The sequence below is a fragment of the Rana temporaria genome, chromosome 5, assembly GCF_905171775.1.
Source record: "Rana temporaria chromosome 5, aRanTem1.1, whole genome shotgun sequence".
NCBI classification, from domain to species: Eukaryota; Metazoa; Chordata; class Amphibia; order Anura; family Ranidae; genus Rana; species Rana temporaria.
Genome location: NC_053493.1, coordinates 8,653,231 through 8,666,160, shown reverse-complemented (window position 1 = coordinate 8,666,160; position 12,930 = coordinate 8,653,231). Strand labels below are relative to the sequence as shown.

The 12,930-nt window shown below is 48.3% G+C and overlaps 1 protein-coding gene across 1 annotated transcript; it reads right to left on the bottom strand.

The window, feature by feature from the left end:
• Window positions 1-310: 310 nt before the first annotated feature.
• LOC120939787 (lymphocyte antigen 6E-like) lies at window positions 311-10,097 on the bottom strand. The gene is made up of 3 exons (XM_040352143.1): window positions 10,042-10,097; window positions 3,190-3,309; window positions 311-760 (listed from the first exon to the last, which is right to left on the bottom strand). Exons 1-3 carry the CDS (start codon window positions 10,091-10,093, stop codon window positions 555-557), a joined length of 378 nt encoding a protein of 125 aa, XP_040208077.1. The 5' UTR covers window positions 10,094-10,097; the 3' UTR covers window positions 311-554.
• Between the last annotated feature and the right edge of the window lie 2,833 nt (window positions 10,098-12,930).

Genomic DNA, 12,930 nt, shown 5'->3' with positions numbered 1-12,930 from the left:
GGCATTTGGGGGGGCAAACTGGCATCATTTGAGGGGGCAAACTGGCAGCAATTGATGGGCACAGTGGCTGCATTTGATGGGCACAGTGGCTGCAATTAATGTTTTTGTTTTTTTTCAGTTTGTTTGCGCCCCCCCCCAAAAAAAAACTTTTGAGCACCAGCCGCCACTGCTAAGGAGCATTCCTCCCACTGACCATCACACTATAATGTACGATGCATGGTAGATCTAGAAAGGGTTCAGATGGGTTCCCCGGGACCAGAAAGTTATTCTGAGGGTTCCTCGGTGGTAAAAAGGTTGAGAAAGTCCAGTCCAGACTATATAAACTGTTTATTGGTTACAACATAAGGAATAAGATATCATTCACGTCATATACTGTACACTCATCTCTCATGAGGGCCCCTAGGAACCCAAAGGCCACCATTATATCAGTAGATGGTGTGAGCGTTACTTATATAAATATGGAAGGTGCCCCCCCCCCCCCCCCAGGGTGATATGACTATGAAATGGTTCATTGGTTACCAAAAAAAGAATATACAGTACAGTATACACAAGCTTTACTTCAGCTGTGACATGAGGGCCCCTAGGAACCCGAGGGCCACAACGAGGATGGTGTAGGTAAATTTAATACTGGAAGCCCCACTGGTGTTGCAGAGATCGGTGGTACAGCAGGTTACTTTGGTGGAGACCACAACGGCATTGAATCCGGTTTCTGTGCAGACGGCGGTACAAGTCTTGGTGATGCTGGCACCAGAAAGACTACCTGTGGGTGAGAGAGAGAGAGAGCGTGGTGTGACAATATGGACCATCTGAAACCCTCACATATTGGCCAATGATGACTCCCCCCCCTCTACTTGTAGGGTTGTAGAGACTCCCCCCCCTCTACTTGTAGGGTTGTAGAGACTCCTCCCCCCCTCTACTTGTAGGGTTGTAGAGACTTCCCCCCCCTCTACTTGTAGGGTTGTAGAGACTCCCCCCCTCTACTTGTAGGGTTGTAGAGACTCCCCCCCCCACTTGTAGGGTTGTAGAGACTCCCCCCCCTCTACTTGTAGGGTTGTAGAGACTCCCCCCCTCTACTTGTAGGGTTGTAGAGACTCCCCCCCCCCTTCTACTTGTAGGGTTGTAGAGACTCCCCCCTCTACTTGTAGGGTTGTAGAGACTCCCCCCCCCTCTACTTGTAGGGTTGTAGAGACTCCCCCCCCTCTACTTGTAGGGTTGTAGAGACCCCCCCTCTACTTGTAGGGTTGTAGAGACTCCCCCCCCCCCTCTACTTGTAGGGTTGTAGAGACTCCCCCCCCCTCTACTTGTAGGGTTGTAGAGACTTCTCCCCCCTCTACTTGTAGGGTTGTAGAGACTTCCCCCCCCCTCTACTTATAGGGTTGTAGAGACCCCCCTCTACTTGTAGGGTTGTAGAGACTCCCCCCCCCCCACTACTTGTAGGGTTGTAGAGACTCCCCCCCCTCTACTTGTAGGGTTGTAGAGACTCCCCCCCCCCTCTACTTGTAGGGTTGTAGAGACTCCCCCCCCCCTCTACTTGTAGGGTTGTAGCGACTCCCCCCCCCTCTACTTGTAGGGTTGTAGAGACTCCCCCCCCTCTACTTGTAGGGTTGTAGAGACTCCCCCCCTCTCTACTTGTAGGGTTGTAGAGACTCCCCCACCCCCCCTCTACTTGTAGGGTTGTAGAGACTCCCCCACCCCCCCTCTACTTGTAGGGTTGTAGAGACTCAGGGCAAACCAGGGCAAAGATGCCAAACTGTGCCCCTTTTCTTCCCTTAGAGTTAGGGTCAGGGCGTCCACATCCCTGCAATAAACCATTGCACCCAGGGCAGCCGTTCCTCCTGCCCACCCCTTGTCCCGGCCCTGGTGGCAACACCATGGTGTCTAGGCATTGAAAACCTGCTATTTGAATAGGTCAGTCGTTCAGACAGGCCCCCCGAATCTCCTCCATACATTTTCTTAATAGGTTTATACAGTGGAACCTCGGATTACGAGCATAATCCGTTTCCAGGAGAATGCTCGTAATCCAAAGCACTCGCATATCAAAGCGAGTTTTCCCATTGAAGTCAATGGAAACGAAGATAATTTGTTCCGCATTGACTTCTATGGCATGCAATACGGCATGTGGCCAGAGGTGGGTGGGGGGCGCCGGAGAGCCTCGGAAACGATTGGAAAGGCCCGAGGACAGCTCGGCTGAACTTGGAAAACCTTAGTCCCCCCTTGTTAATGGGGGCTTCCATATTCCGATAAGCCCCCCAAACCCATAACCACCCCCCCCACCCCCACCCATGTTGAGGGCATGTGGCCTCGTATGGTTTAGGTGCTCGCTCACCCCCACCCTTTTCTGATCTGCATGCTCGAATAAGGGTCTGTTATGGATTTTGGGGGGGGTCCTTGCAGCATTTTATTGCGTGGGGGTTCCCCTCCAAATCAACACCAGACCCCAAGGCCCCCCCAAGAAAAAAAGTGGATCCCCCCAATGCATACCAGACCCTTATCCAAGCATTGTAGCCCAGCAGGTCAGGAAAGGGAGTGCCTGACCATACCAGGCCACATGCCCTCAACATGGGGGGTGGCGTGCCTTGGGGCAGGGGGGCTCTGCCCATGGGGTCAAGGGCCTCTTCCCCCCACAACCCTGGGCATCTGACGGCTTATCGAAATCTGTAAGCCCCATTACTCATTCACATAAGGCCCCACCTTGTTAATGGGGGCTTCCATATTCCGATAAGCCCCCCCACAACCAACCACCCCCTGCCCCAAATCACCTTCCATGCAACAAAAAAAAAACACATACAAAAACGTGGGTTTAAAAACCGAGCCGCAAAACGCGTCAAGTGGTAATAGCAGACAAACCCTCCCACTTTGCATTGCCATTTAAAGAGTGCACTGGCATCCACACAACGTCCACAAATAATCGCCAGCTCCATCTAGTGGCCATAATGCATTTTATTCCCGATTTTTGAGGTATTTCAGGAAAATAATGCATTAAGGCCACTAGATGGAGCCGACAATAATAGGAAATATACATGGGGGATTACGTGTGACTGTTATATGAATCCTGAGACATTCATGCAGCAATTTATTTTTATTAATAGACCCTTTATGAAATTTCTCCTAAATGTAGATCAGGAGACATGGAGATAGACGGTAGATCTCAGTAGACATAGGACCTCCCCAGTCCAGTTATTATCTTACCAATTCCTCCAGCAAAGACGGAGGTCATGCAGTTGGTGTCGGTGGCGGAGCAGTTAGTCGCAGTCATGCAGTTTGTGTTGGTGCTCTGGGCGTTGCAGGTGTAACATTTTAGTGATAAAGCTGTAAAAGAAACACAATATATTCAGATTGTATATTCTCAGCATCGCTGTTCCTGATCACTCACAGATATTCAAAGAGTTGGATATACAGTGGAATCTCTGATTACGAGCAAAATCCCCATAGAAGTCAATGGAAACAAAGATAATTTGTTCCACATTGACTTCAATGGCATGTAATACCGTATGTAGCCAGAAGTGGGGGGGGGGGCGCTGGAGAGCCTCAGAAATACAGTAGAACCTCTGATTACGAGTATAATCCCCATAGAAGTCAATGAAAACAAAGATAATTTGTTCTGCATTGACTTCAATGGCATGCAATACCGCATGTAGCCAGAGGTGGGGGGGCGCTGGAGAGCCTCAGAAATACAGTGGAATCTCTGATTACGAGCAAAATCCCCATAGAAGTCAATGGAAACAAAGATAATTTGTTCCACATTGACTTCAATGGCATGTAATACCGTATGTAGCCAGAAGTGGGGGGGGGGGGGGCGCTGGAGAGCCTCAGAAATACAGTAGAACCTCTGATTACGAGTATAATCCCCATAGAAGTCAATGAAAACAAAGATAATTTGTTCTGCATTGACTTCAATGGCATGCAATACCGCATGTAGCCAGAGGTGGGGGGGCGCTGGAGAGCCTCAGAAATACAGTGGAACCTCGGATTACGAGCATAATCCGTTCCAGGAGAAAGCACAGCAAAGCACTCGCATATCAAAGCGAATTTCCCCATAGAAGTCAATGGAAAGTAAAATAATTTGTTCCGCATTGACTTCAATGGCATGCAATACCGCATGTAGCCAGAGGTGGGGGCGCTGGAGAGCCTCAGAAATACAGTGGAACCTCTGATTACAAGCATAATTCTCCTAGAAGTCAATAGAAACAAAGATAATTTGTTCCGCATTGACTTCAATGGCATGCAATACCGTATGTAGCCAGAGAATGGGGGGGGGCACTGGAGAGCCTCAGAAATAGAGTGGAACCTCAGATTACGAGCATAATCCCCATAGAAGTCAATGGAAACGAAGATAATTTCTTCTGCATTGACTTCAATGGCATGCAATACCGCATGTAGCCAGAGGTGGGGGGGGGGGGCGCTGGAGAGCCTCAGAAATAGAGTGGAACCCCTGATTACGAGCATAATCCCCAATAGAAGTCAATGGCCTAGATTCAGGTAGGACTGCGCACTCTTACGGAGGCGCAGCGTACCGTTTTAACGCTACGCCTCCGTAAATTACCTGCGCTACGCTTCATTCACGAAGCAGTAGCTCCGTAATTTGCGCGGGCGCTCCGTACAAAAATGGCCGGCGTAAGGGCGCGTAATTTAAATGATCCCGTGGATCATTTAAATTAGGCGCGTTCCCGCGGCCGAACGTAGTGCGCATGCTCCGTCGGGAAACTTTCCCGACGTGCATTGCGGTAAATGACGTCGTAAGGACGTCATTTGCTTCAACGTGAACGTAAATGGCGTCCAGCGCCATTCACGATTCACTTACGCAAACGACGTAATTTTTAAAAATCGCGACGCGGGAACGACGGGTATACTTAGCATTGGCTGCCCCTGCTAATAGCAGGAGCAGCCTTACGCAGAAACCGACCAACGCAAACAACGTAAAATGCGAACGCAGGGCGCGCGTACGGTTGTGAATCGGCGTGAGTATGCAATTTGCATACTCTACGCTGACCACTACGGGAACGCCACCTAGCGGCCATCGTAAGAATGCAGCCTACGATACGACTGGCACAAGAGCCTTATACCAGTCGTATCTTAGGCTGCCGTCGGCGTATCGAGCTTTCTGAATACATTAAGTCGATACGCCGGCGCTACTTAGCAATTACGCTGCGTATCTATGGATACGCAGACGCAATTGCTTACTGAATCCACCCCAATGTAAACAAAGACAATTTGTTCCGCATTGACTTCAATGGTATGCAATACCGCATGTAGCCAGAGGTGGGGGGGCGCTGGAGAGCCTCAGAAATACAGTGGAACCTCGGATTACGAGTATAATCCGTTCCAGGAGAACGCTCGTAATCCAAAGCGCTCTCATATCAAAGCAAATTTCCCCATAGAAGTCAATGGAAACTTAAATAATTTGTTCCGCATTGACTTCAATGGCATGCAATACCGCATTTGGCCAGAGGTGTGGGGGGGGGGTGCCAGAGAGCATTGGTAAAGCTCGGGGACAGCTCTGCTGACCTCCGAAACCCTCAGAAAGGCTCAAAAACACCCAGGAACTGAGTATTTCCGAGTATTTTTGAGTGATTTCCGAGGATTTCCGAACGGCTTTGAACCGTTCCGAGTGTCACCGGCGCCCCCGCACTTATGGCCAAATGCGGTACTGCACACCCCATTTGCATTTGCAGAGGTTTTTTTTTTTTAAAGTTGCTCGTCTTTCAAAATGCTCGTTAACCGCGTCACTCGTAAACCGAGGTTCCACTTTAGTGTGATTTTGGCTTCTTCCTCTGTCCTCCCCTCTTGTTTCGTGCTAGTTGGTTTAGTCCTAGCTAATCAGAGAGACAGGGCTCAGGAAAGTCATGGGGCCCCATACCCTCTACCTTTGGGGGGGCCCCCTTTGACCCACCCTTGACCCCCACTCCTGGCCCCTACATGGCCTTCTGGCTTTGAACATGTAAAAGCATGGGCCATGACAGGTACTCTTTATCGAGAGATCTCCGTGACCGCGGGACCCGCAGACCCGATCGCCACTGGAGTCCCGCGATCGGTCCCGGAGCTGAAGAACGGGGAGAGGTGAGTGTAAACACAGCTTCCCAGTTCTTCACTGTGGCGCCGTCATTGATCGCGTGTTCCCCTAATATTGGGAAACACGATCAATGATGTCACACGTCCAGCCCCGCCCCCCGACAGTTAGAAACAGATGATGTCACACTTAACCCCTTCAGCGCCTCCCTGTGGTTAACTCCTAAACTGCAATTGTCATTTTCACAGAAAACAATGCATTTTTAATGCATTTTTTACTGCGAAAATTACAATGGTCCCAAAAATGTGTCAAAATTGTCCGAAGTGTCCGCCATAATGTCGCAGTCACGAAAAAAATCGCTGATCGCCGCCATTAGTAGTAAAAATATAAATAATTAATAAAAATGCAATAAAACTACCCCCTATTTTGTAGATGCTATAAATTTTGCGCAAACCAACCGATAAACGCTTATTGCAATTTTTTTTTACCAAAAATAGGTAGAAGAATACGTATCGGCCTAAACTGAGGAAAAAAACGTTTTTATAAATTTTTGGAGGATATTTATTATAGCAAAAAGTAAAAAATATTGAATTTATTCAAAATTGTCGCTCTATTTTTGTTTACGGCGCAAAAAATAAAAACCGCAGAGGTGATCAAATACCACTAAAAAAGAAAGCTCTATTTGTGGGGAAAAAGGACGCCAATTTTGTTTGGGAGCCACGTCGCACGACCACGCAATTGTCAGTTAAAGCGACGCAGTGCCGAATCGCAAAAACTGGCCGGGTCCTTTACCTGCCTAAAGGTCCGGGGCTTAAGTGGTTAAATGTAACCATATTGCTACACTTAGAGGCTCCTCTCTTCTCTTTTATACTCAGTGGTGACATGACGCTACTCTTATATCAAGACATCGCTTGTATATCAAGGAAAAATGTATTAAAACATTTTGCTTGTCTTACAAAACGCTCTCAAACCAAGTTACTCTCAAACCAAGGTTTTACTGTAATAGGAATAAAAGTGTAAAAAAAAAAAAAAAAAAAACGTAAAAAAAAAGTGTAAAAAAAAAAAGTTAAATAAAAAACATAATAATAAAAAAAAAGAATTTAAAACGCCCCTGTCCCCGGTAGCTCACGCTCAGATGCGAACACACACGTAAGTCCCACCCACATATGTACACACCGTTCAAACCACACATGTGAGGTATCGCCGCGTGCGTAAGAGCAACAATTCCAGCACAAGACCTCCTCTGTAACTCTAAACTGGTAATCTCTAAAAAAATTAAAGCGTCGCCTATGGAGATTTTTAAGTACCAAAGTTTGGCGCCATTCCGTGAGTGTGCGCAATTTTAAAGCGTGACGTGTTAGGTATCTATTTACTCGGCGTAATGTCATCTTTTACATTATACAAAAAAATTGGGCTAACTTTACTGTTTTTTGTTCATTTTTTTAATTCATGAAACTTTTTTTTTTCCCCCCAAAAAAGGCATTTGAAAAATTATTGCGCAAATACCGTACAAGATAAAAAGTTGCAATGACCGCCATTTTATTCCCTAAAAAAAATTGGGCTAACTTTACTGTTTTGTTAATTTTTAATTCATTAAACTGTTTTCCAAAAAATAAATAAAAAAAGGCATTTGAAAAATTAAAACGTCACCTATGGGGATTTTTTTTAAGTACCACAGTTTGGCGACATTCCACGAGCGTGCACAATTTTAAAGCGTGACATGTTGGGTATCTATTTACTCGGCGTAACGTCATCCTTCACATTATGCAAAAAAAATTGGGTTAACTTTACTGTTTTTTGTTAATTTTTTAATTCATGGAACAGTTTTTTGTTTTTTTTCAAAAAAAGGCATTTGAAAAATGATTGCGCAAATACTGTACAAGATAAAAAGTTGCAATGACCGCCATTTTATTTCCTAGGGTGTCTGCTAAAAAAAAACATATATAATGTTTGAGGGTTCTGAGTAATTTTCTAGCAAAAAAAAAAAAAAGAAGTGCCGAAATAGGCGCGGTATGGAAGAGGTTAAAGCCGCACTGGTATAAAGCGACATTCGATTTGCAGAGATTTCCACACAATGGATACTTTGTATTTCTATTCCTTTCCCAGCTCAGTAAACGTATCGTTATGTTTCACTTGTATTTGTATCGTTTAGGTTTTCATTTGTAAATCTTTTTGTTGCAAAACATTGTTCTTTTTTTTTTTTTTTTATAATATTACATATTCTAATGCCGCGTACACACGATTCGGAAATTCCGACAAGAAAAGTCTGATGGGAGCTTTTGGTCGGAAACTCCCAACGTTTGTAAGCTCCGTCGGACTTCGTCACTGGTCCCCGCTCTCTCCTGGGAACAGTGTTTCCCAGAAGACAGCGGGTGGAGTGACGTCACAGGCTGGATTCCCCGCGGGGATCCGAACCCGGAAGTGGTGCAAATAACTGTCTCAGACAGGTATCTGCACCCCCTCTCCTCCCTGAAAGGTGCCAAATGTGTCACCGGAGGGGGGGGGGGGCAGGGCCGATCCTAGGGTCACAGACGACTGGGTGTCGAAATATTGCTGGCACCCCTACATGGGCATGGTCATCTTACTAACTCCTCCCCTTTACAAACGTGTCCCCCATCAGAGCCACCCCACAGCAGGTGTCCCCCATCAGAGCCACCCCCCAAGCAGGTGTCCCCCATCAGAGCCACCCCCCAGCAGGTGTCCCCCATCAGAGCCACCCCCCAGCAGGTGTCCCCCATCAGAGCCACCCCCCAGCAGGTGTCCCCCATCAGAGCCACCCCCCAGCAGGTGTCCCCCATCAGAGCCCCCCCCCACAGCAGGTGTCGACCATCAGAGCCCCCCCTACAGCAGGTGTCCACCATCAGAGCCACCCCCCAGCAGGTGTCCCCCATCAGAGCCACCCCACAGCAGGTGTCCCCCATCAGAGCCCCCCCACAGCAGGTGTCCCCCATCAGAGCCACCCCCCAGCCGGTGTCCCCCATCAGAGCCACCCCACAGCAGGTGTCCCCCATCAGAGCCACCCCACAGCAGGTGTCCCCCATCAGAGCCACCCCCCAGCAGGTTTCGACCATCAGAGCCCCCCCACAGCAGGTTTCGAACCATCAGAGCCCCCTCACAGCAGGTGCCCTCATAGATCAGTACCTGTACAATAGATCCCTGTAGCTCGGGCACGCTGGGAGTAGAAGCACATTACAGGGGGTAAGGCATACATGGCATCTTTGGTTGCTTGGAGGTTGGCACTCGGAGAGCATTTCTGGGAGTGCACGGGATGATTGGCAGCAGCTCCGGCCAACCCAGAAGACTCTCATCACACCGCCTATGGGAGAAGAGCCGACACACGCAGAGGGGGCGGGGCAGACAGGAGACTACTCCACGCACACCGGACAGAATTAATTAGTGGAGCCTAGTACCGGAACGTGTTCCGGTACTAGGCTCTGCTGCGGTACCCAACCCAGATTCCGGGGACAGCGGGAGGTATGCGCTCTTGTCAGTTGCCATTGGAGAGAGCAAGCGGGATGGGGAACCGCAGCACCCGCTACATGCGCTCCGCCTCTGGACACAGACACGGGGGAGGGGAGCACTTTGAAGCTTCGGCGCCTGGGTGCAGAGCACCCCACGCACCCTGCCTAGGATCGGCCCTGGGGGGAGGGATCCACAAAGCAGAGGTTCACTTTTTGTGTGAACCTCCGCTTTAAGTACGAGGACGGGAGCGCACGGTCTGGTAAGACTAGCGTTCGTAACGGAGATGGCACATTCGTCACGCTGTAACGGACTGAAAAGCGCGAGGCTAAAAAGCGCAAAACGTCTCTCACCAAACTTCTACTAACACGACTGGTAGTGAACTTCCCTTGGCGTTTCGGAATTTCCGACAACATTTATGTGACCGTTTGTACGCAAGACAAGTTTGAGCCGACATTCCGTCGGAAAAAAAATCCACGGTTTAGTTGTCGGAAAGTCCGATCGTCTGTACGCGGCATAAGTGTATTGTTGTCCCATCAGAGAGATCCCATAACGATAATATTTTCTGGACTTACCTGAACCCACGCAGAGTGCGATGACGAGGAGGAGACCTGTGGTGGACGTCATTGTGAGTCGGAGATGAGTGTGTCCTCCAGGTTGTCCCCGTCCTCTTATATATACTAAGGTCTGTGTGTGTATGGGGTGGTGAAGCAGTTTCCATGAAAACTAACAACGGTCACTCCTCGTTCTCTGACATCCAGACCTGTAATTTGGAGTCATTGTTCTGTCCAGCATGGAAGGACAGACAGTTAGTTGTCGTAGAAACTGTCACCTCTGAGAACAATGGCGGCGACTCCTCCACAATCTGGAAATCAGGATGACATCAGACCAGCTGATAAGTGAAATTGTACGTCGGGTGACACGAATAAAGCCGGCCATACACAAAGGGCTACATTCAGAAAGCCCGCCGTAAGTTTGTGCGGGCGTAGCGTATCTCAGATACGCTACGCCGCCGTAACTTAGTGAGGCTGGGGCTGGATTCACAAAGAACCTGCGCCCTAAGTTACGGCGGCGTAGCGTACATCTGCCGGCGTAAGCGCGCCGAATTCAAATTCTGAAGAGGTGGGCGTGTTTTATGTAAATAAAACATGACCCCACGTAAATGACGTTTCTCGCGAACGGCGCATGCACCGTCCGTGAACGTATCCCAGTGCGCATGCTCCTAATCACGTCGCAAATAGTCAATGCTTTCGACAGGGATGGAATTTACGCAAAGCCCTATTCGCGAACGACTTACGCAAACAACGAAAAATTACGCAAAATTTGACGCTGGCCCGACGTCCATACTTAACATTGGCTATGCCTCATATAGCAGGAGCAACGTTACGCCGGAAAAAGCCTTACGTAAAAAAAATCCGCCGGGCACACGTACGTTTCTGTATTGGCGTATCCAGCTCATTTGCATATTCTACGCTGAAAGCGACGGAAGCGCCACCTAGCGGCCAGCGTAAATATACACCCTAAGATACGACGGCGTAAGAGACTTACGCCAGTCGGATCTTAGCCTAATTTCGGCGTATCTTGCTTTCTGAATACAGAAAGAAGATACGCCGGCGCAGCTTTGAATTTACGCGGCGTATCAATAGATACGCCGGCGTAAATCATTGCTGAATCTAGCCCAAATGTTGTAAAAAAAAAAATAGTTTTTGATAAGTTCATGCAATTTTGGGAACAAATGGGCTGACCGTTCTTGACCAAAGCGCAGAAAAAAATTTAAGGCGAAAGATGGAAATTTTTTTTTTTAGAAGTTTCCAAATAAAAAAAACAATCCTCATTTTTTTTTTTTAACTGAATGAATGAAATTAAAGCTGACCATACACTGGCCCGGATTCACGTAGAATGGCGTATCTTTGTGCGGGCGTAACGTATCCTATTTACGTTACGCCTCCGCAACTTTTACAGGCAAGTGCCGTATTCTCAAACCAAAGTTGCGGCGTAGCGTAAATAGGCCGGCGTAAGCCCGCCTAATTCAAATGTGGTAGATGTGGGCGTGTGTTATTTAAATTTAATGTGACCCCACGTAAGTGACGCTTTTTTACGAACGGCGCATGCCTCGTCCGTAAAAGTATCCCAGTGCGCATGCTCCAAATTAACCCGCAAGAAGCCAATGCTTTCAACGTGAACGTAAATGACGCACAGCCCTATTCGCGAACGACTTACGCAAACGATGTAACATTTTCAAAATTCGACGCGGGAGCGACGTCCATACTTAACATTGGTACGCCGCATGTACGCCTCATATAGCAGGGGTAACTTTACGCCGGGAAAAGCCTAACGTAAACGGCGTATCTGTACTGCGTCGGCCGGGCGTACGTTCATGAATTTGCGTATCTAGCTGATTTACATATTCTAGGCGTAAATCAGCGTACACGCCCCTAGCGGCCAGCGTAAATATGCAGTTAAGATCCGACGGCGTAAGACTTATGCCGGTCGGAACTAATACAAATCTATGCAAATCTATGGAAACCAGATACGCTTAAATTAGGCTAAGATACGAGCGGCGTAAGTCCCCTACGCCGTCGTATCTTAGGGTGCATATTTACGCTGGCCGCTAGGTGACGCTTCCGTTGAGTTCGGCGTAGAATATGCAAATGACTAGATACGCCAATTCAGAAACGTACGTGCGCCCGTCGCAATTAGTTACGCCGTTTACGTAAGAGATACGCCGGCGTAAAGCTGCTCCCTAGTTGGCGCAGCCCATGCAAGGTATGGACGTCGGAACAGGCCTATCTTTTTACGTCGTTTGCGTAAGTCGTACGCGAATCGGGCTGGACGTAATTTACGTTCACGTCGAAGCGGCGTACTTTGGAGCATAGCACACTGGGATATGTCCACGGACGCCGCATGCGCCGTTCGTTAAAAACGTCAATCACGTCGGCTCACCAGTCATTAACATAAAACACGCCCCCCTGTTCCACATTTGAATTAGGCGCGCTTAGGCCGGCCCCATTTACGCTAACTTAGGAGGCAAGTGCTTTGTGAATACAGCACTTGCCTCTCTGACTTACGCCGGCGTAGCGTATATCCCATACGCTACGCCTGCCTAACGTTGCGCCCGCCTACGTGAATCTGGCTATAAGACTGGGATGCCATTAAAGTTCATGTGCGTGTAAAGGCAGGCGTCCCAATACTTTTGGTAATATAGTGTATCTGTCTAGGATTGATGGGGGAAAACCTTCACCTGCTCTGTGCCTATGGGAGAAACCAATACTGGAGACGGGGGTCAGACTTGTTCTTCTGCCCGGACCTGTTATGTGACAAAGTGGAAATCTGAAAAGAAGGAATGACGTATTAGAAACTGAGAGGAGAAATCTGTTCAGATTTTCCAGGATTTTGGGCCATCGGGTTTCACATTTATTTTTCTGTAACCTTTTAACCACTTCAGCCCCGGACCATTTTGCTGG

Coding starts and splice junctions, on each gene's coding strand:
- LOC120939787 (XM_040352143.1), bottom strand. CDS start 10,093: ATGACGTCCACCACAGGTCTCCTCCTCGTCATCGCACTCTGCGTGGGT. Junction 3,310..10,041: donor CGCACTCTGCGTGGGTTCAG/GTAAGTCCAGAA, acceptor TTTCTTTTACAG/CTTTATCACTAAAATGTTAC. Junction 761..3,189: donor CGTCTTTGCTGGAGGAATTG/GTAAGATAATAA, acceptor TCTCACCCACAG/GTAGTCTTTCTGGTGCCAGC.